This window comes from Pleurodeles waltl, chromosome 6, assembly GCF_031143425.1.
Source record: "Pleurodeles waltl isolate 20211129_DDA chromosome 6, aPleWal1.hap1.20221129, whole genome shotgun sequence".
In the NCBI taxonomy this organism is placed as follows: domain Eukaryota; kingdom Metazoa; phylum Chordata; class Amphibia; order Caudata; family Salamandridae; genus Pleurodeles; species Pleurodeles waltl.
The window spans coordinates 1,205,988,373-1,206,014,592 of record NC_090445.1 but is presented as its reverse complement, the minus strand read 5'-3'; the positions used below and the strand labels follow the sequence as shown (position 1 = coordinate 1,206,014,592).

General features: G+C 45.3%; 1 protein-coding gene across 1 annotated transcript in view; it reads right to left on the bottom strand.

Annotated features, from left to right (window-relative positions):
* SIRT1 (sirtuin 1) overlaps positions 1 to 24,457 on the bottom strand; it is a 496,870-nt gene extending 472,413 nt beyond the window's left edge. Inside the window, exon 1 of the mRNA XM_069240513.1 lies at positions 24,149 to 24,457. Coding sequence (XP_069096614.1) covers positions 24,149 to 24,455 — 307 coding nt within the window. The 5' untranslated portion in view covers positions 24,456 to 24,457. The remainder of the gene's footprint in view (positions 1 to 24,148) is intronic.
* Between the last annotated feature and the right edge of the window lie 1,763 nt (positions 24,458 to 26,220).

Genomic DNA, 26,220 nt, shown 5'->3' with positions numbered 1-26,220 from the left:
TCGTGCCCTCCTGGGCACTGACTCTGGCGGTGGTCTCCTGACCAGTGACGACAGTGCTGGCGGTGGCGTCCCGGCCGCCGGGGAGGATGGCGCCCTTCTCTGCCATGCTGCTCTCACCAGACTGTGCAGACTTCCTCTGGCCCTTCACCACCTTTGGAGGAGTCACAGCTGACTCTGCAATCCCCCTAGTACCCTGGTGAGGAGTTTTGCCGCCCGGAGTGTTCACCCTGTCCCGTCGGCCACTTTCCAACTTGAGATGCTTTAGAGGGGGTGGACTGGCAGTGCTTTGGCTCCGTGTCACACTGCCTGCCCTGGTGGCGGTGCACTCCACACACCTCTAACACGCACCACTGGTACTGGAGTCTTTTTGGCTGAGGTGCTACTACGGGACTTATGAATTGGAGGGGTGGGGATGGGGGCAAAGAGGTCAACGTTGCTGAGGGAGAGGTTATGACGAACACTGGGATGGGTAGCTGGCGGGGTCTGGGAGTGGAGGAAGAGAAGGTGGTGGTTGTAGGAGGTGTCACTTTAGGTGTGTTGGGTGCAGGTGCAGGTGCTGGAGGCTGTCGTGAGGTGGATGGATGTTGGGTGTGTGGGTGGCTGCGTTTGTGTACTTTGGGAGGGGGTGTCACAGACACACTGGGAGAGGACAAAGGGGACGTGTAAATGGGAGTGGGGGTGGTGAGTGCAGGTGAGTAGGGTGTGGTGCTCGGTGTTCTGGTGCGAGTCCTAGTGCCTGTAGAAGTAGTGCATGCAGGTGAGAGTGTAGATGACACTGGGAGGGAGGAGGGAGATGACGAGGGGGGGGGGGGAACACAGTGGAGGCAGTGGATGTTGCTGTGTCTGATGCTTGTGTGAGTGCTGTGGGATGTGTGGTGCCTAAGCTACTTTTGTGTGTTGAGGTGTGTGCATGCTTGTCTGTTGGTGTGCTTGGGATAGGCTGGGGTACAGGGGCTTGGGTCTGGGTGGAGGAAGGTGGAGGGGGTAGGCTAGACACAGGGACAATGGCTGCCATCAGTGCTGAGGCCAGAGATTGCATGGTTCGATGATGGGCAGCCTGACCAGAATGAATGCCCTCCAGGAATGCATTACCGTGTTGCAACTCCCTTTCTACACCCTGGATGGCATTCACAATGGTAGACTGCCCAACAGTGAGTGACCTGAGGAGGTCAATGGCCTCCTCACCGAGGGCAGCAGGGGGGGGCAGGGGCTGAGGTGCCTGGGGCGAAGGTGATGCCCACCCTCCTGGGTGAGCGGGCACAGGGCGAACGCTGAGGGGCTGCTGGGAGGGCGGTGCTGGTAGGAGAGGTGGCAGCTGTACCTGTAGAGGTGGGGGGCACAGATGGTGCCGCCACCACAAGCGAGCTCCCATCGGCGGACGAGTCCGTGTCGCTGGTTGGTGATCCGGTGCCCGACGTGAAGCTCCCCTCGCCCTCCGTCCCACTGGTGCATTCTGAGTCAGTGGTGTGGCCCTCCATGGCCATGTGGGATGCAGCTCCCTCGTGCTCCGGTGCCACTGTACCTCCGCCTGATGATGCTGATGCACAAAAGAACAGGGAGAGCAGAAAAAGGGGGGGGGGGGGGGGGGTAAACGACAGAAGAAAGACAGGTTGAGTGCATGGCATACCGCTACTGTTGGCGGACAATACAGACACAGCAGCCCCCCTGCACTACGCCGTGCTCCTGGCCTCTACAGATGCAATTCATGGGATATGGCCTACATCGCTATGGTGGACATCTGCACACATGGATGCCACAGGGGCATGTATACCTGTACTTGGCACTCTACTGCAGTGGGGTGGAGAGCCACATGGCCTGCATTACGGAGGGGCCTAGCCTATGGAAGCTGCCCTGGCCTAGGGAAACCCACAGCCCTCCTCCCACACCTAGGCCCCTCAACTGCGTGCAAAGTCCCCAGAATTATGTTGTACTCACCCCCTTGTGTCTGCTGCGATGCCCTCAAGCGCCCATCCAACTCAGGGTTGGCCACCGCCCGGATCCGGAACATCAGGGGGGTCATTGGGAGACGGGCACCCCTCCCACGTTGGGAGGCCATCCTCAGCTGAGCATCCGCCGTCTTCTTGCTCCAGCGGCGAATGTCCTCCCATCTTTTACGGCAGTGGGTGCCCAGTCTCTGGTGGACCCCCAGGGTCCGGACGTCCTTGGCGATGGCACGCCAAATGTCCTTCTTCTGGTGGGCGCTGACCTACATGACATGCACAGGGGAAGAAGAGAAGTCATTAGCAAGAGCACCGTAGAAGTGAGTGGCCCCCATCCCTGCCCTTGCCATGTGGCACATGCATTCACAGTCCTTCATGTTCAATGCACTCTGCCCCCTTCCCTCTTACAACCAGCCCTCTCCACCCAGGCATAGCCCATACAACATGCTCCCTGTGTACTCACCTGTTGGTCTGGAGGACCGTAGAGTAGCGTGTACTGGGGGAGGACCCCGTCCACGAGCTTCTCCAACTCCTGAGCAGTGAAGGCAGGGGCCCTTTCCCCAGACGCACGTGCCATTGTCTCTTCCAGACCGAGGTCACAGCAGCACTTGCAGTGTAGGTCCTCTCCGGTCGGAGATCAGGTATTGAGTGATTGAACAGATAGAAAATGGCAGTGACATCCGCGGCGGTGCATATCATCACCGCCGGCGCACTTCATCATTGGCTCCTGGGACCCATAGGGTCCAATGTTAACCAATGCAGCTTTGAGCCGCGGTCTTCGACCGCCTACCGCAACGGTGTACAACGCCAGCGCAGTTACCTCACATCCCACTGTCCCAGTTTAGAGGTCAGGCAGATGCCATTTCAGGGGCCCACATGGCTAAATTTGCAACTGTGTCACACATACCTGGGCCTACACCCGACACACATACAGGAAGATTTTTGTCTTTGGTGTCGTGCTCTGTGGATCTGTTGGTACACACCTGGGATTTTGTTGACTCTGTGGTCGCTGTTGTCCTTCTTAGGCACCGTCAGCTTGGACATTTGAGAAGATGGCGGAATCCTCCGGTGTACCGACCGCTGGTGGACCTGTTGACAATGGAGGAGCGACATTTGATCATCACCTAGAGATTTGACCGTGCCACTATCCAGGAACTATGTACCCAGTTGGAGCCAGACCTAATGTCACCAATCCGCCATCCCACAGGAATCCCCCCTCAAGTGCAGGTGCTGTCAGTGCTCCATTTCCTTGCAAGTGGATATTTTCAGACAACAGTGGCCATGGCATCAGGGATGTCCCAGCCTATGTTTTCCAAAGTGTTGTCCAGAGTGTTGTCTGCCCTGCTGAAACACGTAAGGAGCTACATCGTTTTCCCTCAGGTGGAGGATTTGCCAACAGTGAAAGATGACTTCTATGCCCTTGGACATATCCCCAACATCATAGGTGCCATTGATGGGACCCATGTAGCTTTGGTCCCCCCCCCGAAGGAGTGAACCGGTGTACAGGAACCGGAAGAGTTATCATTCTATGAACGTACAGATGGTATGTTTGGCAGACCAGTACATCTCGCAGGTAAATGCTATGTTCCCTGGCTCAGTGCATGACGCCTACATCCTGCGCAATAGCAGCATCCCTTTTATGATGGGTCAACTCCAGAGGCACTGGGTGTGGCTATTGGGGGACTCAGGTTACCCCAACCTGTCATGGCTATTGACCCCAGTGAGGAATCCCAGGACCAGGGCAGAGGAACGCTACAATGAGGCCCATGGGCGGTTCAGGTGCCTGCAAATGACAGGTGGTTCCCTATTCTAATCACCAAGGAAGGTGTGCCAGATAATCATCGCCTGCTCGATGCTTCACAATCTTGCTTTGAGATTGCCAGGTGCCTTTTCTGCAGGAGGATGGTCCAGATGGCGGTGTTGTGGCAGCTGTGGAGCCTGTGGACAGTGATGAGGAGGACGCTGAGGAAGAAGACAGACAACAGGGAGTCAGTCATACGGCAATATTTCCAGTGACACAGGTGAGAACAGTTTTCTTTTTGCCATTACATTCACTTTCACACTTCTACCTCTATCCTGTCTGTCAGTTCATAGCAGTATTTGGTCACCGAGTTGTACCTTTCCATTACGGTTTCACAGGTATGGTTAGCAACGTGTGTCATCTGCTTGCATCCTTCAAGGACTTGTGATGTGTGAGATAGGTATGTTGGCTTTAAAATTGGAAAGCATGTTGACACTGTAATTGATTATACATATTTACCAAATCACAGACTGACTCCAGATTGTTTTGTGGTTCAAGGGTGTTTATTTCAGTGCTCAAGAATGGAGGGGGGTAGTGATATGGTGATGGGGGACGGTGGAGGAATGTCCATGGCAGAGTCCAGTCCATTAGTCACACAGGTGCACTGCCCATATGGGCATAGGAAGTGGAAATGGGGCAGTACCAATCGGGACAGGGTAACAAAGTGGGATGACAATCAGGGTGGTCTCATTTCCTGGCGGGTGTCTTGCCATCTTGCTCTGTCCTGTTCCTGGATCTCAGGGACCGTTTGCGGGGTGGTTCTCCGTCTGCAGGGGGTGGGGTGCTGGTGTGGTGTTCCTGTGGTGGGGCGTCCTGTCCACTAGCGCCGGCGGTGGTGGTGGTGGGCAGTTCATCGTCCATGCTAGTGTCAGGGGCCTCTTGGAGTGCCACGGTGTCCCTCATGGTCTTTTGTATGTCCTTGAGCACCCCTACGATGGTGCCCAGGGCAGAGCTGATGGTTCTGAGCTCCTCCCTGAACCCCAAATACTGTTCGCCCTCAGGCGCTGGGTCTCCTGAAACTTGGCCAGTACCATCGCCATCGTCTCCTGGGAGTGGTGGTATGCTCCCATGATGGAGGGTAGGGCCTTGTGGAGAGTGGGTTCCCTTGGCCTGTCCGCCCCCTGTCGCACAGCAGCCCTCCCAGTTCCCCTGTGTTCCTGTGCCTCCGTCCCCTGCCCCCAGGTCCCTGTTGTTGTTGGGGTGGTGGATTATCCTGGGTTCCCTGTAGTGGTGGACACACCGCTGATTGACGTGTCCTGGGTACTGAGGTATGGGCCCGTTGGGGGGCTGGGGGGGTGGGGTACTGTGCTGGTGTTACCAGAGGGTGGAAGGTCAGTGTTGGGCTGTGCCTGTGCAAGGGGAACCGACTGTCCCGAGGCCCACGATGGTCTGGGCTGGTCATCAGGATCCAGTAGGGCAGAGCTGCTGTCGTCACTGTGGGCCTCTTCTGTGGGTGGAGTGTAGTTGTCTGGACCCTCCGGTGTGGTGACGTTCCGTAGTGGTCCTGCAGGGATATAAGAGCATGATTAGTGCATGTGTGTGAGTAATGGTGTGCAATGGGTGGGTGTTTGTGTACCCCAGTGCAAGCATTCCTGTGTGTGGGTTTGTGTGATGATGGTTAGGGGGTTGTTATAGGTATGTGCAGTGAGCATGCTTTGGTGAGGGGTGAGAATGCTTAGTTGTGTCATGCATGGCTTGGTGTTGGGATGTGTGGTTTGTGTTATGAGTACATTAGTGAGGAGTTGGAGTGTTAGGGGAGGGGGTGAGGGTGGGGGTGTGTGATGGCATGCAGGTAGGGTGGGGGATGTAATAGTTGAGATTTGACTTACCAGTGTCCATTCCTCCACCGACTCCTCCGAGGCCCTCTGGATGCATGATGGTCAAGACTTGCTCCTCCCATGTTGTTAGTTGTGGGGGAGGAGGTGGGGGTCCGCCGCCAGTCCGCTGTACCGCGATGTTGTGCCTGGATACCACAGAACGCACCTTACCCCGTAGGTCGTTCCACCTCTTCCTGATGTCCTCCCGATTTCTTGGATGCTGTCCCACTGCGTTGACCCTGTCCACGATTCTTTGCCATAGCTCCATCTTCCTGGCTATGGATGTGTGCTGCACCTGTGAGCCAAATAGCTGTGGCTCTACCCGTAGGATTTCCTCCACCATGACCCTGAGCTCCTCCTCGGAAAACCGGGGGTGTCTTTGGCGTGACATGAGGTGGTGTGGGTGATGTGTGGGGTGGTGTAAGTGTTGATGTGTATGGTGATGTGTAGTGGTGTATTGTGCGTGTAATGTTGTATGGGTGATGGTGTTGTGTGCCTCTGTGTGGTGGGGTTCTCCGTTGCTGTGCTCTCTATCTGGCCTTCGTCTCGGATTTATGGTCGTAGGGGTTTGTGGGTGATGTGGGTGTGTGTTTTATATTGTGTTGTGTGTGTGGGAGTGGTGTTTGTATGTGTATCAGGTGTGTGTATTTGGAATTGTCCAATGTGGCGGTGTTTTGGCTGTCTTCTGCATGGCGGTAAGCGCCTTTTACCACCAATGTTGTAATGAGGGCCTAAGTTACCAAACATCGGCCCACAATGCAGCAGTGGCTGAAAAGCCTCATCTAGCCGCAACAACACTAGCCAACTCCATGCATCTCTTCAACCACACACGTCTAGACCCAAGGATATTTGGCAACCGCTGAGGGATTACATACCCACAGAAGACAACACTACACTAGAACTTTAACACTACATATATACCTGGTATGACCTCCAACCTATTGTCATTCATAACATACTCACATATATTTGTCTTCCTAACCATTGCTAGAGCTTGTAACTATGTGCTTGTCTTTATCCATCTCATGTATATCAAATAATGTTCTTTATTGCACTGTATACTCCCTTTTCAAGGGGCAGTGAAGATCCGATTCCATGGTATAGAAAAAAAAAAAAAAAAAAAAAGTCACCCCCTCAACCCCACCACAATTTTTTTTTTATTATAATATATATATATATATATCTCTGAATGGTCTGGATATGTGGTCTTAAGAATTGCAATTTTGTTTTTAGCATTTTACTGTGGTAAACAAATGAGGTGAGACTGTTTTGCTCATACAAAATCTAGAGCTCTAAAGAAGTTTATATCCCTTATGGACAATTTGTTTTAGCTTTTTCCAGGCTTACATAATGGTTTGAAAAGGAGTTCTGTTCACAAGTTAGCTGTGCTGTATGACCACAGCTCTCTTCCCTGCAGGATACACTATTTTATTTATCTCTGTTATTGATTAATATTATATCAAGTCTCGACTATTATGTGTATTATATGTAAATTTGGAGTATGATACTGTCACTTCGCAGTATTGGTATCACTGAACTCAGCTTTGTTAACTACAGATATGGGTCATGTAACGGAAGACTGTTACTAAAAAGGTTCAGGTGACTGGCAACTAGTGCAGCAATCCTTGGAAGCCCACAGCAGTCACTCACTTCAGTTAGTTATTTAATTTTACAGGTCTATGATGGGATTGAATGTAGAGAATACCAGACAAATGGCCTGGTGATATGAAGTTTATGCTTTGAATGAAGGATAGGTACTACATGCTGGATTCAGAGTACAGTTTTGGATGATACGCTAGCTGTGGTAATTGGTTATAACAACAATAACATACTTCTAAGGTAGGACTTCTTCCAATAATCGTAATTTTAGTGTTAGTATGTTGGTTGGATGGATGACACCAGGCACATTTGAAATAGAACTGTAGTCACTCATATTAGCCTTGTGTTGATATTACAGTTCTTCCATACAATTGGGTGGTGGTGCTTCAGTAGAAGCATAGAGTACATTTTGACACTAGAATGTTACAATTATAGGCAGAGTAAATACTATGTAGTGAATGAAAGTGTGCATAAAGATTTAAGTTATTTGGTTTTTGAAATGCTCTTTTAATGTTCTGGTACTTCTTTCAGGGAAGTACTCTTTATATACTGTGACATTATCAGATGGAACAGAGACTTAACTTTGCTCTGATATTAGGTATGTTTGTTCTTCCTGATCATTGGATATTGGCAGGTCAATGAGGAGCAAGATGGTGAGTGCATAGTGCTGCTGGCTACAGGCAATGGCTCCCAGCGCTGTGTGGACAGACACTCATTGCTGAGGATGCTGATCTGCGGTGGTGCAGTGGTTTGGACAGAAGGCAACAAGGTTCCAGGAGGGGGGGGGGTGCATTTATTATAGGATCTGCCCCAGGCAGTATTCTGCGTATCCTGGTCTTACTGGTGAAGCGCTTGTTCCGTCTCGCAGTGGGAGAGGAGGAGCTGTGGATCGAGGTGATAAGGAGTATTGGTGCACTAGCAGAGGTGCCGCTTGGCTCTTTCAAAGTGGACATGGCACCTAAAAATGCACGGTCTACAGGAGAAAAGGCGGAGAAAGGCAATTATCACTGGTGGTCGCCCAACGAGTGGAGCTCGACAAATGCGTGCAGCAAGACTGTAGTAGTGGTTGCCTTGCAGGTAGGCGGTCTGTAACAGGACTGGTTAAATTAAACAGCAAAACTGGTGGTGGGATCTCTAAGGATGTGGCTAGCATGGGTAGTGTTTATCAAACCGATCATAAATCTAAGAACAGGCCACAACCTGCTAATCACTAACTTTCTCACTAGTGGGGGACAAGAGAATGGAAGTGCAAGGCTCTCCACCCAGTCTGAAGATACGTGAACGAGTGCAGTAGAGAATTTGGAACTGACAAAGCTAAAAGGCGGAGCTATCTCTGGCTGGAGTCATGTCCTCAGGGAGCGTTTTCGGAGGCGGCTAAGTTACATCTTTGGGTGGCGAGTCAGCCAGCCGAAACCAGGAGTTTAGTAGATCTGACTGGAGCAGCCACCAGTGCGGCAAGCATACAGCCACAAAAAAAGTCTATAAAGACTGTATTCAAGCTACTGCTGATAAACTGTCAGAGTTATATATATATATATATAAATAAATAAATAATCTCTCTCTCTCTCAACTGAACCAGCACCAGAAATAAAATGAGCCAATTCTAGATGGAGCCCAATTCGCAGAAGGGCAGGATGCGGAGATAGGAAAGACTGAATGGAACAGGAAGAATATGGACTGGTGTAAGGATGGAGGAGATAAGTTTTATTCACTTACTCAAGATTCTGAGACCATTAGTAGTGGCAGTAACCAAAGTGAAGATGAAGAAAGTCTCTCATCAGAAGTTGCGACAAGTTATCATCGGCTATAGGCTCTACAATAAAACAGCAGCACCATCAGCGTAGATGTACAAAGGTGAGATCTGGCTCAACAACTGGGACAAGAGCCTCAGGACATATTGCAGCAACCTTCAAATGGGACTATTCAGGAATCAGACTCTAGTCAAGAGAAGGGTCCTGAGACTCTCATTCCCCCAATGATGTCAGAGGAGAGACCAGTGTGCATGGTTCTACAGGCAGTAGAGGTAGCACAGATAAAACAATGTTACAACTGATATATGGTACGATAAAGTAACTGCAAACTGAAATCCAGACAGAGTTGGAGGGACCAGATGGCTACTAAACAGCTGCAGGTCACGGTGCAGAAGGTCGCTAAGACTGAGGGGAAATCAAAGAGAAACTAAATACAATGGAAAGTAGAGCTTCTATAATGGAGACAGATACACAAGGAGGGCAATTAACTGATATGTGGACGCTGGAAGATTATGATTAACGGCAGGAGAAATAATCTGCGTTTCTTAGGCATAGAATAAGGGGTGAAGGGCAACAATATCAGGACATTTAGGATTAATCTCCTACAGAAAGCCTTCCCAAAAATCAGGAAATGGGACTGGGAGGTGGAAGTGCAAAAGGCTCATCCGTTTCCCCCCAATCAGGCGAGTGAGAGAACATAGCCCTAAGTCCAAACATCCAAGAGCCATTTTGTTTTTTCGGTAACTTCTTGTTAAGACAAGCTATCTTTGAAAAGGCCTGCCCTGATGCTCCACGATGTGTGGACAATATAACTTTATTTTTATTTTTTAAACTTGACCAGACTACTGTCAAGCGCAGATGCAGGTGACAGCTGATCAAGCCCTATCAGAATGCAGGGGGGAGGGGGGCCTCCTTGCTGGCCCCAGCACGCCTGAAAACTATAATCAGGGGAAGAACTAGAATATTTACCTCTGAGATTCAAGCAAAAAGAGTATCGGAATGAATTGAATTTGCAGAATCTGCAGAAGGCTGAGCAGAGACAAAAAGGAAACCTAGTTTCAACGACAATGTGTGTTAGTTAATACTTTTTTTTGGTGGGGCACGGTCGTGGGGAGTGGGAGGGAACCTGTGGATGGCATTCAGGGAGTTACAGTGGAAGCTGTATGGGATGCTGTAAAGGCAGAGATACGTGAAAACTTTAAGCTTTAGTGTAAGAAGTGAGAAGCATACCCAAAGCTTAGAGGGGCAAAAATAAAAAAATAAAAAATAATAAATAAAAAAAATCAACTTACCCTAGCTATTGAAGGGGTTATGGATGTTTATGCTGCCTTAAGGAAGACTGCTATTGCCAAAGCAGCAATTAATGAAATCTCCGCAAAAAGGGTGGTGGGAAAGTACCTCTCAAGGTGCATTGATTGTTGTAAATTTATCAAAAAGGTTGGGCACCTCTTAGCGGTACGAGCTCGCCAGAAAGCAGCCACTGGTATTGTTAGAGAAATTAAAGACCAACAGGAAAGGCTGGTTTCAGATCCTAAGGAAGCTTTCTGCATGTATTATGCAGAACTTTAGAAGGTAACCCCTCCAGTGGATGAGCAATCAATGAATATTTGTTTTACGTACTGAAGAGGTAGGAAGAATCACTCAGGGCGAACAGGAGGCATTTGGGGATAAGATCAGGATGGAGGAACTAGAGGAGGCGATTAGAGGGCTACCCATCGGGAAAGCCGTAGGAACGGATGCAGTCCCCCAAGAAATGTTATAAGCACTTTAAGACTCCATTACTACCTGGAATGTTAGAACCCCTTACTCAGGTACAACAAGGTAATAAATCTCCCCCTTCCTGGGCATCTGATAACACAATATGTCAGAAAAACCTAAAAACATCGCAAAATCCTAACTCATATAGGCCCATTACATTAATAAATAGGCCCATTACATTAATAAATAGTGATACCAAGATCTATTCTAAAAATTTTGCATCTCGTTTATCTACTGTTATTAGGAAATTAGTCACACAATCAGTACGGGTTCATTCCAGGAAGAGATGCCACTGACCACATCAAAAGAGTCTTTATGCGGTTTGATGCGACCAGCGTTGCTAAGGAATCTATGGCAGTGGCCCTGTTAGATGCAGAAAAGACTTTCGACAGAGTCAACTGGAATTATTTGTGGAAAGTTCTGGGGGTGTATGGACTGGGAAGTAATTTTATTGCAGCACTAAAAGTTATTTATAGGTATCCGAATGTTGGGATACAATTGATGGGAGGTCAATCTGACATTGTACAAATCAGACAAGGCACTAGGCCGGGCTGTACATGTACCCCAGGGCCAGTTTTGTTCGTGCTGTATATTGACCCCTTGCTCTGGCAGCTAGAAAATAATCCAGCCATCACACCAGTAAGTTGCTAAGGATGGGACACAAAGATTCTAGCACATGTAGATGATGTAGCTGTTTTAAACAGCTAATCTTGGACGAGGATTTAACCCCTTGGGTGCCCCGGATGAGCTGTTCTCGTCCAGGCACACGGTGCTAGCGCTCCCCCAGATGGCCGAGCACCCCACTCCCCTGGGCTGAGACCAGAGAGGGGAAATCGCTTCCTCTTCCACCCCAACCCCTGTGGCGTCTGATGACGTCAACGACCTCAGAGGACTTCCCTCCAGCGCCCGAATTGGAATTATTAGGCCATTTCGGCTGAGCTAGAGGTCAAAATCCACAGGTAGGCACTTTGCAAAAAACACCTCTGTTTTCTTTGAGAAAATGTGATATGTCCACTTTGTGTTATTGGACATTTCCTGTTGCTGGCACTAGGCCTACCCACACAAGTGAGGTACCTTTATTAAAAAAAAAAAAAAAAATCAATCAATCAATCTGGAGACTTGTGGGAACATAGAATAGCAAAACAAAATGTTATTGCCCCTTGTCGTTCTTTACATTTTTTCCTTCCAAATATAAGAAAGTGTGTAAAAAAAAAGAGGTCTATTTGAGAAATGCCCTGTAATTCACATGCTGGTATGGGCACCCCAGAATTCAGAGATGTGCAAATAACCACTGCTCCTCAACACCTTATCGTGTGCCTATTTTGGAAATACAAAAGGTTTTCTCGATTCTTATTTTTCACTCTTTATATTTCAGCAAATGAATTGCTGTATACCTGGTATAGAATGTAAACCCACTGCAAGGTGCAGCTCATTTATTGGCTCTGGGTACCCAGGGTCCTTGATGAACCTACAAGCGCTATATATGCCCACAACCAGAAGAGTCCAGCAGACTTAACAGTATATTGCTTTAAAAAAATCTGACATCGCAGGAAAAAGTTAGAGTAAAACGTAGAGAAAAATTGCAGGTTTTTTTCACCTCAATTTCAATATTTTTTTATTTCATTTGTTGTTTTCTGTAGGAAATCTTTGTAGGATCTACACAAATGACCCCTTGCTGAATTCAGAATTTTGTCTACTTTTGAGAAATGTTTAGGTTTCTGGGATCCAGCATTGGATTCACACCCATTTCTGTCACTGACTGGAAGGAGGCTGAAAGCAAAAAAAAAATAATAAAAAAAAAAAATTATATATATATATATATATATATATATATATATATATATATATATATATATATATATATATATATATATATATATATAAATAAATAAAATTTTTTAAAAAAGGGATATGTCACAGTAAAATGCCAAAATTATGTTGAACAATTGGTTTTTCTGATTCAATTCTGCCTGTTCCTGAAAGCTGGGAAGTTGGTGAGTTTAGCACTGCAAACCCTTTGCTGATGCCAATTTCAGGGGAAAAAAAACCCACAAATCTTCTTCTGCAGCCCTCCACACCCCCCCCCCCCCCCCCCCCAAATAAAATTTAAAAAAAAAAAAAAAAAGAAAAAAAAAAAAAAAAACACACGAAATGTTCACTGTATTTTGCCTAATTTCTTGGTCTCCTTCAGGGGAACCCACAAAGTCTGGGTACCTCTAGAATCCCTAGGATGTTAGAAAAAAAGGACACAAATTTGGCATGGGTAGCTTATGTGGACAAAACGTTATGAGGGCCTAAGCGTGCCCTGCCCCAAATAGCGCCCCCAAAAAAAAAAGGCCTGCCATCTGAGGGGGGAAAAGGCCTGGGAGCGAAGGGGTTAAGGGAAACTGAAAAGGTGGCATGCAATTTGAGAGTTTTTTGGGTACTTTTTGACCAGAGGTAAAACCCAGTTGGTGGTTAATGAATATATAGTTACTTGCCTTGCGACACCCGTAGGATTTTGGGGAAAGCTAAACAAGACTTTAGTCGGTGGAACAATCTGCACGTCTATAATGGGGCGATGCAAATATGATTAAAATGCTATTCATTCCCAAGGTTCTGTATCTGTTCTGGGCAATCCCATTTGACTCTGAAAAGTCATGGTTCATAGCAATGGATCAGCTAATAAGAGTTGTTTGGGTGTATGTTAAGATCAGAAGAGCTAGAAATTATCTGACTACCCAGGAAGAAGGGGGGACGGTCTCTACAAAATTTAAAACTTGGCAGCCGCCTTTCAATATGCCCACCTGTTGATGACAAGCAGACCAAGTGTGGCAGGGGCAGGATATTCACCAAATATTGAATCAACTATTAATTGGCCCGATTTCTAATGGTGAATTCTTGGCATTGTTAGAGCCCAATTACTATAGGAAAGTGTGGTTTAAGGTGATAGAGGCCGCTTTTAAAATGCTGGCACCCTTGGCAGAGGAAAGCAGGACTCAGTAGGTTTAACTTGTATACGCCAATTCACAATAACCCCTCCCTCCCAAAGATATTTAGGGATGGATGCATAGCAAAATGGAGCTCACAGGGGGTTTAACGGTTAGGAGATTTTTATGAGGGAAATGGGATGAGAACATTTGAGGACCTCCGTGAGAGGACTGGACTTGAGCAAAGGGATTATTTATTTTTATTTTTTTAAATACCTGCTAGAGATTTTTGATGCAGGAAAACTGGCGGGCCGGAGGGGCTAAGTTTTATGAATTCCTCAAACTTGGTTGTACTATTTTGCAGACAGCATTATAAAACACAATATATGATTTATGTTTCACTCCATCTAGAATAGTTAAGTGGGGGGAGGGGGGGGGACAGTGGGGACGCACTGATCGAGATGTCAGGCAGTCGGGTTAGATCTCATACATATGTTCACTACTTGTATACGATTAGAATCACTAACAGTTTTTAAAAGAGGTTGTAAAGCACGATGTGGAACTCACTCCTGATATTATGGTTTTAGGAATATCAGAGGTGGTAGGACAACAATCTTTTATTTGTCAATGGCTGTCTATCGATTATTTGTAGCTTCTGCATGGCTGGACCCACAACCCCCATCATTTCAGCATTGGTTGGGTCGCCTCCTCTTTATACATCATCTAGAGACTGCACTATACCAACATAAGGTAAGGAAGGCTAGACTTAAGAGGCAGGTAATAGGAGGTCTGCTCAGAGACTGGGTCAGTTCTAGGTAGTTGGTAATTACCGAATAAATGGAGTTTGGAAATAAATAAAATTAACAAATAATTACAAAAAGTGATTCACATGGAAGAGGACGTTTGTTCTGTCTTACTTAGCATTTGCAAGGATTTGCCATTTCTACCAGTGAAATGGTATGTATTTTATTCTTTCATATGTATGTATTATGGCACAAATCACTTTATTCTTAACATACTGTTCTGTACAGGAGTTCTCTTCTTCCCTGTGTGTAATGAATTACTCATGCATAAAAAAAAAAAAAAAAAGGGAGAATATTGGTAGGTTCATATCTGGATAGTGTAATTTGACTGTTTCGCTGTATATATTCCTTGAAGATTCAACCATTATGACTAGGTCGGTACAAAGTTTTATACTTTGAGTAGGTTGGAATATCTTAACAACATTTAGGAGACAGGTATGTCGTCAATAAACATTGATAAGAAATGAGATCGCGACAGGCACCTTTGGGTCATACCCTCTGCTAGTTTCAAAACACTGCCAGTTAAACCTGTGCAAGGATTGGTTGGATTATTCAAGTGCTCTACCTTTGATAGGGGTTAAGTTCTACACCAAGGTTTCATTATCTTATACAATGTTTTTTACTGTTGTCCTCTGGCTTCTTGATGATAAATTGGTTCAGACACTAGAAGAGGAATTTATACTCTGTATTTGGTTATTTTTCCATTGAATTACCTTATACTTTTGTACTGTACTTCAAGGACATATTGTACAGTCAATTTTTAGACTTTATTTTCACTTCATTAGTTCAAAATGACCGGCAGACACTATGGGCTTGATTTAGATCTAGGCAGAGGGGATACTCCGCCGCATCGGTAACAGATATCCTGTTTGCGAAAATCTAAATACCATTGTTTTCTATGGTATTTAGATTTCAGCGGATGGGCTATCCATCACGGTTGCGAAGGAGTAACCCCTCCTCCAAGATCTAAATCGAGCCTTATTGTCTCTTTTGTATCTTTGATTCTCTGGGATCATTTACAAGTATAAGAGTCATTCATGTATTTCAATTGTATATACACATTAATATTTTTGGGGGCTGTTGTATTTGGTTGATTTATGAATATACTTGTGTATGTCTTTTGATTTACCAGCTCTAAAGAAGCGCTCCGTCATGAAACATACGTTGGCTGTTCTATGATTATTTGTGTTGAGATCAAGCTTGAAAAGATATTCCTGACTGGAAAGACAAAGGTTTTGCACGCGGTCATCGTGTGATAAGTTGTGTCGTTCACAGAACGCAATATATTTATGTATACACACACCCCCCCCTCAAGTGTCAGTCGCCACTGGGTAGTTATTAGGTCAGCTTTTCCACTGGAAATGCAATTTTAGTGATGTTAATAACTGACACCATTGGACGAATCTGATAACTTTCTAAGAAAGGTTCTATTTTTGTACATGAAAGGTTTCGAGGTGATCCATCAAGAGGGGAGCTGAGAAAAAGAGGGGGAGGGAGTCCCAAAAATGCAAACTCCCATGCATGTTCCATAGACTTAGGCAGGGCTACGGCAAGAAATGCTAAATGTAACTATACCAAATTTGGTAGGAAGCTAGATCAGTCAGCAGATTGTGCTTTGCTGTAAATCCAGTCCGAAATGAAGCTTCAAAAATATTTGGATATTATGACAATTGGGTCCGCAAGACTCTTGCAAGAGTGCCAATTTCAAAATAAGAGCATTCTCACTGGCCCTGTAAACTTTATTTACCTTGAGCCAATTGAGCTCACCAATTGCCTGCCAGCAACACTGCTTCTGGCTGCCATTACAGCATACAGGACTTAGTACCCCGTCCTGTGTTAACTGAACGGGGGGTGGGGGGGGGGGGGGGGGGGGGGGGAAGGAAAAAAGGGAGTAAGAGTCAAAGGCAGCTGGGACTGCACTTTTCAATTATAGGCCTGGGGATCCAACCACTGGTGCCACACTGTTTAGTTAAGGGGAGAGGGTGAGTGGCCATGCCCTCCCTGAGCCATTATAGGTATTAGGGAGCACACCCATGGGGCCACATTACTTGTGTGCTCCCTCCCAGAGCCATTACGGGCCCCTGACAGTGCACCCAGGACTGAAATGCTGAAGATAGAGGTGTGCTTCTCCCTAAAGCCTTCAAATACACCAGCCCCCCTCAACCCCCAGGCCAATACATTTAGTTTTCGGGGAGGGGAGCCACATGGCCCCCACCCATAAGCCACTGAAAGCTTCCAGGAGCCCATCCTCTGGGGCCTACCCACCCCCCCCTGCTTTGAGCCTACAATGGCCCTGGGAACCCCTTTCCCTGACTCTCGTACTGTGGCCCGGGGAGCCCAACCCATGGGGATAAGTAGTTTCCCTGCTCACACCGGCATGAGCAGGGAAGCTTGTGTTAGCTCTTGCCAGGCAGGAGCATTTTTTAAAACTACCACCACGCTGGTCGAATAAATAAGGGCTGCGTACAATACTTAATATGATTTATGAAGAATCTTTGCTGTGTTGTAAACTTTTTCCACAGTGTCTAAAAACCTTGTTTGACATACTGGACAGAAGTCATCAGCTGTCATCTGCACACCAAGTTCCTCTTCAATACAAAGAGTTATAGCATGTCCAACACCTCTACACACCTAGGAAGCATTTGAAGCACATTAGTTTTGTAAATACTTACAAACTGTACCTGAACACAGGCTGTACAAAATTAGGTAAAAAGTAATATGGTAGCTACCTGCCTCTATGTTAACTATAAAACAAACTAGCACACTAATTGGAAGTTATCATCCTTGATATTATCAATGATGTCAGAACATTTCATGAATTATGTAATATGAAGTCATAGTTATCAGAGCTAACAAAGTGGCACATTTCTGTGTTTTTCTTTTTAGTTCAAAACGTTTGTCATCACCCACATATTCAACTAACTGACATACTTTTAAACATATCTATCTATCTATCTATCTATCCTCACCCCCCTTTTTTTTTTTTTTAACGTAATACAGAGCTACCAATACACAGTTCAATCAAGTGTCTCCACAGATAGACATTCTTCACTCAGTAAATATTTATGGACCAATGTAATCCTAAGCATCTTCATCCAAAACAAATAAATCAGTAATAACACAGCTGATTTCAATCAAACACTGGATGTTTGCAAAATAAACAATCAAGCTATCAAACGTGAAATCAACCTGTTAGAAGGACCTAAACCTCTAGCCTTAGTATACTGCACAGGGAGTCCCCTTACACTGTCCATCATTAACAGAATACCCAGTAACTGCACATCACTTTAAGAACAATTTAGCCAAAGGGAATTCTCACCAAGCATTGGACTTGCTCTGTTCAGGGTGCAGGCTTAAACTGGTTGCAACTATGCGATCTAATTGGCATATCGAAGCTGAGCGAGGTCTAAGCTAATTTTCACATGAGACCCTTACAGCAATTAATCGACTTATTTCCTACTTAAATAATTCAAATTTATAGATATCTGCAACTGTGACATGCACCCACACCCCACAAAAATAATGCCAAATCTACCTCTGAAAACAACTGCCAAGAACTGATAGTGATAATGGAGCAACTAGGTAGAAACCGGATCTCTTGAATCTACAAATCATTAGTACTAGACATGTCAGATCGATTTACAACCTTATAATTGTGTTGTGAACAAGACCTTAGAGAGCCAGACGAAGGAGACAGAGGCCCAAATAGCCTTGAAGTCCCTCGCAATCTCATCCTGTCTCCGATTAATACAGTTTACATACTTCCACTGAAAGTATAACTCGGAGAGACTGTGGAACATAGGTAGGTAGCAAAGTATTAACTGCATATGCCACAAAACACTAAAAGGTCCCATAATTTATACAATTTGGGAATACTCCAGTAGGGGTGTGGAATTTCATAAAATATCCACTAGTCCATGGGGCAGTTTGCTTTATAAATAATTCTGTCCAGTAAAAACAACTACTTGTCCCTTTGGTGCCATGTAGTGCAGTGACAAATTATGGAAGTAATCTCATTACATACCAGCATCTCTGATTATTCCAGGACTAATGCTAGAGTAGGGCATTATTATAAGCAACGTACTCATATTGCCACCTTTCCACAGATCTACATACTTGGGCTGGAGGTAGCAGTAAGCAATAGTTCCAAAGTTGGAACGACCTTCTGAGTCTGTGCAAACCTACTAATTTGCATATTTGGACATTTACCCCTGACTAGAGCATAAGTAAAGCGTCTTCCTCGGTTGGAGAGCAAGTGAACTTGTAAACTATCAATAGATTTTCACATGACTAAGTCTACACATGCATTTTTGCTTGTGCTAAAATACAGTTCACAAATACTATCTAGGAGTATGATTTACTGGTCTACTTCTGTAAATTCTTCTAAGTTCATAAAATATGTTAAACTACACTAATGTAAAGACATATGCCTTGGGTGCACTTTTATGACTTTCTTCAAGAATTGCTAGCCCTATGGGCAGGATGTTGTGTATGAAAAGGGTAAGACATATGTCTTTATGTACTACATGTCCTAGTAGTGACAAACAGCCTATTTAGTTTCTCACTACTGTGAGCACTGCTCCTCTAATAGGACTGCACTGGAAATGCCCTGACATCGGTCTAGGTGGTATCTTCTGCTCAATGAGGAATAGCGTGAGCATGTTTGAGTAATCCGGCTTATTGGTTTAAATTGGATATTTTTAACTATTGTAGAAAGTGGGCATTTCTCTGTGTTTATAAACTAGTGCTTTTGTAGCCCGACTGCAATCAGTGACAGCTCCACTTGGTGCATCTTTCCAGACGGCCATTACACAGGAGGGGCTGGGTGTGACAGAAAAGGCATCTGCATACTATTAGTCTTCTGCCCTCACACAATGTACCAATTACCCCCTACTGATGTCTGGTGACAGGGATAGGTTGAAAAAGGTGTTGTGCTTGACTTGAACGGACTTCTTTGAGGTGACCCCCCCCCCCGATCAAAGGCATTTATTAGTATAAGAAGAAAGGGCTTAACCCCTGATTCTTGAGCACTTTTGGAACTGGGACCCGGACCTCTGCCAGTAGGACTACTGGACTGCACAAAAGACTCATCAGGACTGCTCTTCCGTTTGTTGCCTGGTGTCTGCTGGGTGGTCTAAAAGGACTTCTCAGGATTGTTTTTCTGCATGTTTTTCTGCTGCCACTCTGTTCTCTAATTCTGGACTTCCAAGTTATGTGGACCCACACGGAGAGATCACCACCTGAACACTGTGTTGTGTGCTATCTTATCTTTTTTGGCCCTGTATGCCCCCCAAAGGGTTCTCTCAGTGGCTAGTGTGAGATTACTGCTGTGCCTTTGCTGCCCCCCCCAAAAAAAATTTAAAAAAAAAAAAATAGGAAATCGCGCACACACACACACACATATACATATATATATATATATATATATATATATATATACACACACACACACACCAGTTTGACAATTGAGTCAAAATTGCAGCACTCACAGGATTACAGCAGGTTACTTTTATTTCATGACAGGACCCCAAACAAACCAACACGTTTCGACCCTCACGGTCCTGATCACGGTAATTAACCAATCCATTACAAGCACTATTTATAGCTGTTGTTATGTTCGGTCCATTTTGCTTCAATAGTATTGTTTATGTGCACTAAGTCTTTCTTTTATTTATTTCTTAGTTTTGTTTGTATATGAAACACACGTTAGGGTGTAATAGGCTTTGTGTTTGGCTTTAGAAGTTATACCCATTGTATAGACTACATTTCCCAGATTGCCACTTAAGGGCATGGCTTAGAGGATTAGTATAAATAGTGCTTGTAATGGATTGGTTAATTACCGTGATCAAGACCGTGAGGGTCGAAACGCGTTGGTGTTAGTTTGTTTGGGGTCCTGTCATGAAATAAAAGTAACCTGCTGTAATCCTGTGAGTGCCGCAATTTTGACTCAATTGTCAAACTGGTGTGAATATTATTGACGGGAATAGGTACTTCCCATATGCAGGCACCGACATGTGAAGAGCGCACCTTTTTGTGTGTATATATATATATATATATATATATATATATATATATATATATATATATAGCGCCTGAGGAGCGCTTTACACTTGTACTGGTGCCTGAAGGTAGCGAGTAGAGTGCGCTGTATGTTGCCTCTTGGGACTCTTCCCCGTAAATGAGAAACACTGCCTAAGGCTCCATATGTTTTTATGCAAAGCACACAGTAAGCGCGTTGTGGGCTACAGACTAACACTTGGTGGGCGCTTCATTTATCCCAGAGCGCCACGTTGTGAATGACAATACCCCCTTGATCAGCATGTAGGGGTGGGGGGCATGCTGTGATTGTCCAGGGGGCAGGGTGGGGCCTGTGACCCTGTGTGCCCCCTAACCCTGCCGTTGAGGAGCAGGAGGAATCACGCAGTAGCTCCTGGAACCGTCCGATGCATGTGGACGAGGCGTTCACCAACTAGTGCCCCCAGGGTACATGCAGGCACAGATTTTGGTGCAGTCACTGTCGCAACCCAGACTTGGGGGAGTGACAGGAGAAGCCAGCCTGTGGCTGAAAGGTTTATCCAGGAGGGCAGCCTCACAGGGAGGAGTAGCCATCCGGGATGCCCCAGACACACCAACCAGTGACAGTGGCAGGACAGAAATGCCAAAGCTGAAGAGCCAGCCCCCACAAGGAAGCATGGGGAGGCTCCTCAGTCCTGGGCCACCTCTTGTGGATAAAAACAGCCGTCCAGGAAGCCCGGAAGCCCTTGAGGGCTCCGGACACACTGCCAGCAACAGACGGCTGATTGGGAAGCTGAGGTCGCCAGCTGCACTGGGTGGACGTGGATGGCTGTCTCCAGATTCTGACACACATGGGGTGGGCAAGGTCTCCCCACAGCACTTGAGGCAGTGTGTGTGCTCCCCTCCCCACTGACCTTGATGGTAGGACGATGAGAGTGCCCAAGGAGGTCTCAAGCTAGGTTCCCCTGAGGGACTGTTAGTTTACCATACTACATATAATAAGCACAAAAGGTGCCTCTGAGCCTACTATGGTTGTTAGAGCACTGTATCTCTCGTAGTAGGACAGCAGGTGAACCTGTACGCTACACTGGGAACCCCAGCTACTGAATATTTTCTAAAAAGTGCAGATTCTCGATGGCCTTCGTGTACAAGGCATTGTTGGAGTACAATTCACATTTCACCACTGTGTACCTGTGCCTTCCGTGTCACCAGACCGGATGCCTCATCATATATTTGTGATCCCACCCGGAAACAAAGACATATTTCAGGATCTGCCTAGTGTGCAATGGAAGGGTGATGCTTATGGCATGTACAATGTGGAAATGTTTTTTTTGTGGTTGCACTCAAGATGATGATATTCTGACTATTGCCTGTTTGGCTAAGTACCACAAATTTGTGCCGTTTTGGTCTACACCTTTTATACAATACAGTGTTTTTTTTTCATAACTTGTTGTGGAGTCTCTTTTGTGGTTTATTGATTGTGTCACTGGTGGGAGTGTGTTGAGCTAACGCTTTTCACATGACCTCGAAGGATAAGCCCGACTGCTCTGTGCCAAGCTACCGGGGTGAGCAGAGGCTATCGTTGGTGTGTAACTTACATGCCCTAACTAGAATGATTCTGCCTGGCTGTGGTGCCTACCCTTGCCAACCATAAACCCCATTTGTAACAATCAAGTTCTTATAATACCCATCACACAATTACTGTGAAAGAGGCACTTTCTTCCGTTTGTGGCCCAGGTGGCAAGCCTAGCTTAATCTCTGGTTATGTGCGCAGCACACTTGCATTCTTCAAATCCATGTTTAGCCCATCCTCAGTATAGTGAAGAAGGAGCAGGTTGTCCGACTCCTTGTCAGTGTAATATGGAACATGTTGAATACCTAGAACCACGCTGGAGCCAAACAGGGTCTTTAGCCTATGACAGTGCACGTGCCAAAAATCAAGGACCACAGTTTGGATGCCAATTGAGAAATGTTTGCATCCAAAATCGTTGTTACCTTTTAGCTTTGTCAACTATTGATACTGGGCTCATATAAGTGAATAATAAGTTTCCCAGGAAAATTAAAAATGAAAATGTTTCTATTCATAAAATGCGCTAAAATTAAGCATTGCCATGGTCTGCGGAAGAGGTAGTATTCTTCACTCCTGCCCATCCATAAACATTTTACTTTGTAATCTCACATCCTGCTACACCCTTATGTCCTTTCTTGATCTACAGCTTTCAGAAATTCACCATCTGATTTTCACGCCATCTCCTTCTACTTCACTGCCATTCTACATATACTTTCTTCACTTGCCATCTCCTTGCCAGACATCTCTCATATACACAATCTCTAAACATTTAGACACACAGCGTTTTGTTTTCCTTTGCGGCTGTCAACATTTTGACAGCGGCTCCGCTCTACAATACATTCACATAAAATGGTAGTCACATTTGTCATACATGACCATTGCTCTGTATGCAGTGGGCATGATCTGAGAGGCAGGACATGCCCATAGTTGCTTAATTTTGGACAAACAGTTCCCATACTACTTAAAAAGATAGCCGTCAATGGACGGTAAATTCAGAAAGTTGCAAACTTTCCACTGAAGTGCAAAGCAGAGAACCTCCAGTGCTGAGAAATCCGGGGAGGTGCAGACAACTATACAGCGTCCCTTCTGGTCTAAAAGCAATATGTGCGCAACTGGTCAAAGTCTAAATATAAGGGATGCTTAGAAGCCAATATTGGTTTAAATTGACGGAATCACTTGAAGATTCCTAATGAGACAGATATTGTTTTTGAGTAGTACTGCAAGGAGTTACCAGATAAACTGGGTAATGTATGCTTTTAAAAGACAGTAATAAAAATAATTTACACTAGGTACCGTCTGTGTATTACTATAAATACATATTTTGGAAACACTTTTTTTTATCTTAAACATTTCTGTGCAATTCGTAGCAGCCTCTCTTATACTGTGTGTAATGCAAGTTTAAAATAATGATTTACATAGTCATAGTGCTTTCTGTCACAGACTGGGACCTCGTGGCACGAAAACAAGTCACTAGTCTCCACTGCACCAACCAGTTTTCAATTCAGTTTTCCCCTGGTTACAGACAGAGCTCTGCAGTACATCGATTAATACAGGTTTCATAATACGCGATATTATATTTCCACCAATTAACCCAAATTACATTTTTCATTTAATGCGCCATATTTTATATTCAATTACATGAAGGTGAAGACGAAAGAAAGTTAGAGATTCTTAATGAACCACTAATATGCATTGAGAGAAACTTGCACTGCCGCGCCACGAAAGACCATTTTTTTCCCCAACTCACTCAGTACGTAGGTCGCACTGTACAAGTGTCCTATGGTGAAGAGAAGGAAAAACTACAGAGACAACACATGGAAAAAGCAAACTTTTAGGAAATGCAAGAGGAGGTAGAACAAGTGAAAGATAAATTGGGATTGAACGGTTTACATCCTTAAGAGTTTTTACAAACCGAACAGAGTTTTTGCCTGTAAAATGAAGGATTTGAAAATAGGGTCCAGAAAAGACGCGTTTCGGTCACTTTTGAGGGTCTGAGACATAGCAAGAATAGTTCGGTTAAAAGTCTTGCTCCTACCTCATTCCGCATACTTGGCACTTGAATGACTTCAACAATACACATAAGTAAGTACACGTGACGCTATACATCGACAAGGACAGCCCAGTAAATGTAAAACGTGCACCTGGAAAGACGGGTAAACTTGGACGTACGCACTATCCTGCTCACCTCTAAGCTCAGGAGCCTGGCCGGCCTCCGACGAAGGATCGTTGCGATGGGTGGCGGACGTATCTCTCTCAAGGAACTCCCTCTCCTGCAGCCGGCGTGACAAACACGCACCTATAGCTCCAGCAGACTCCTCAGCACTCCTATGGACCAGATCTGCTCGGGACCTCTTGGCCGCAGGCTCCCCGCTGCCCCTGAGGCCCTTATCGGGGCTGCGTTGCTGGTGGAGGCCGTGCTGCTCATCCGCCATTTGCAGCCACCAGTCCCCACAACTAAATAGCGAACCAGAGAGAGATTTAAACACGGTCATGTGATGTACCCTCCACCACTAGGAAGCGCACCACCGGCGGCACCGTGACGTTGACAGCAACAAAGTCGTCACGTGACTCGTGCTAGCTGGTCTCGTGTTTAAAGTGGGCGTAGAACAAGCATTGGGAGAGCCAATAGGTTTCGACTATGCCAGACGTATAGGAGTTGACAAAGTTTTCCTGATGTTTTGCACAGCACCGCGGGCCGCCGGCCACTGTGGTCATCGTTTTGGCGCGGCCGGAATTGACCAGTCATAGTGTTTTTTTGGTTTACTTTAAGCCATGTTGCACAGCAGCTCGCTCTGCTGTGTAGAATCTTTTGTCAAATAAAAACATTACCAAAGCCAATAGGTCTCGTAAAGGCAAAATCTATTTTGGTGGGCAATAAAACAAGTTTGGTACGTTTTTGTTTACCTTGGTTGACGCTGCATTCTACCCAAGTAACGCACATATAGGGTTAGACTTAATGCATGGTGTCCACATCACGAGCTAAACTACATTAGTCACACAACTATAGTTCTCCCATTACCTGACAAGGCAAACTTTAAGAGCTCAGCTCGCCCTTAAGCAATCATAGTGGTGGTAACTCGTCCTTCTATGTCAATTTTATATACATTAGGACTCGTTTTAGGCCAATGAATCTTGTGGCCCAGTGGTGAGACACCGTAGGACGAGATAACTGATCAATATGTCAAGCAATATGTCAATAATTTCATCAATATTTATCACCACAATGTACTTTACTTTGGAATAAGGCATTCATCAAATTGTCGACGCAACCATGACCTTTCAGCCATGAATAACCACACCTGTTGATAGAATTTTATGAATTTTATTCCCTATTGATTACAATCTACGAGCAGCAGAGTCAATCTCAAAACCAAGAAGCATAAGAGTATAGTCACAATATGGCAACTATGATAAGATTTCATTAATGCAAGAATCACAAACATAAGAATATAGAACGGCGTGAACATAGGTCAGAATAGAAGAATATCACCTAAGTCTTAGTTCAGCATAGTGTAACGTCAGTCATTTGCCTAATGCGTCAGTCAGAGTGAGCTCCTAACCTAACCCCTAATTAGCATCAGCATGTTGGGCTTCATGCAAAACATTTTAGAACACAAATTTGGAAAACAATCTAGCTATGACCTCTATTAAAAAACACAGCAGTTGGTACCTAGAAAGGAAAAGCAAACAGACAAATTATAATTCGCATTGTCATAATTACCCTCCAGGAATAGGTCAGCACGCAGGATCAGTCTTCATCTTCAGGACATCAGTCAGATCGCCTTCAGTCTAGCTTCGTCTAAGAGACAGGGAACACTTCCCTCATAAGGAGGATAAGTGTGAGGGGCAATCTATGGATGAGGATGATTTATTAATTCTCAAATCGCCAAACAGAGTGACAGAGTTTCTGGATGAAGTTGATAGCATTCCCTACCTAATACCCCCGTCCCTTCTGTGACATGAGTTTTTATCCCTTTTTCATAACACCTTCCCCCAAAATTCTATTGGTCATTCACTATACCCACTATCTTTAACCTATCAAATTATACATTAGGTAATTCCAATTGTCATCCCACGATAATTTACAACACTTTGATAGGTCTTCATAATTGACGTCTTCGGAGGTGACACATCCTAGATTAGTTCATCATCTTGGCACGTTTCTCGGGTCATATGTTCCTTTGTCCATGGTCAAACGTCCTTGTACATTTCTTTTAATTTACTTTGTTTCAAATTGTATAAAACTCATACTAAAAC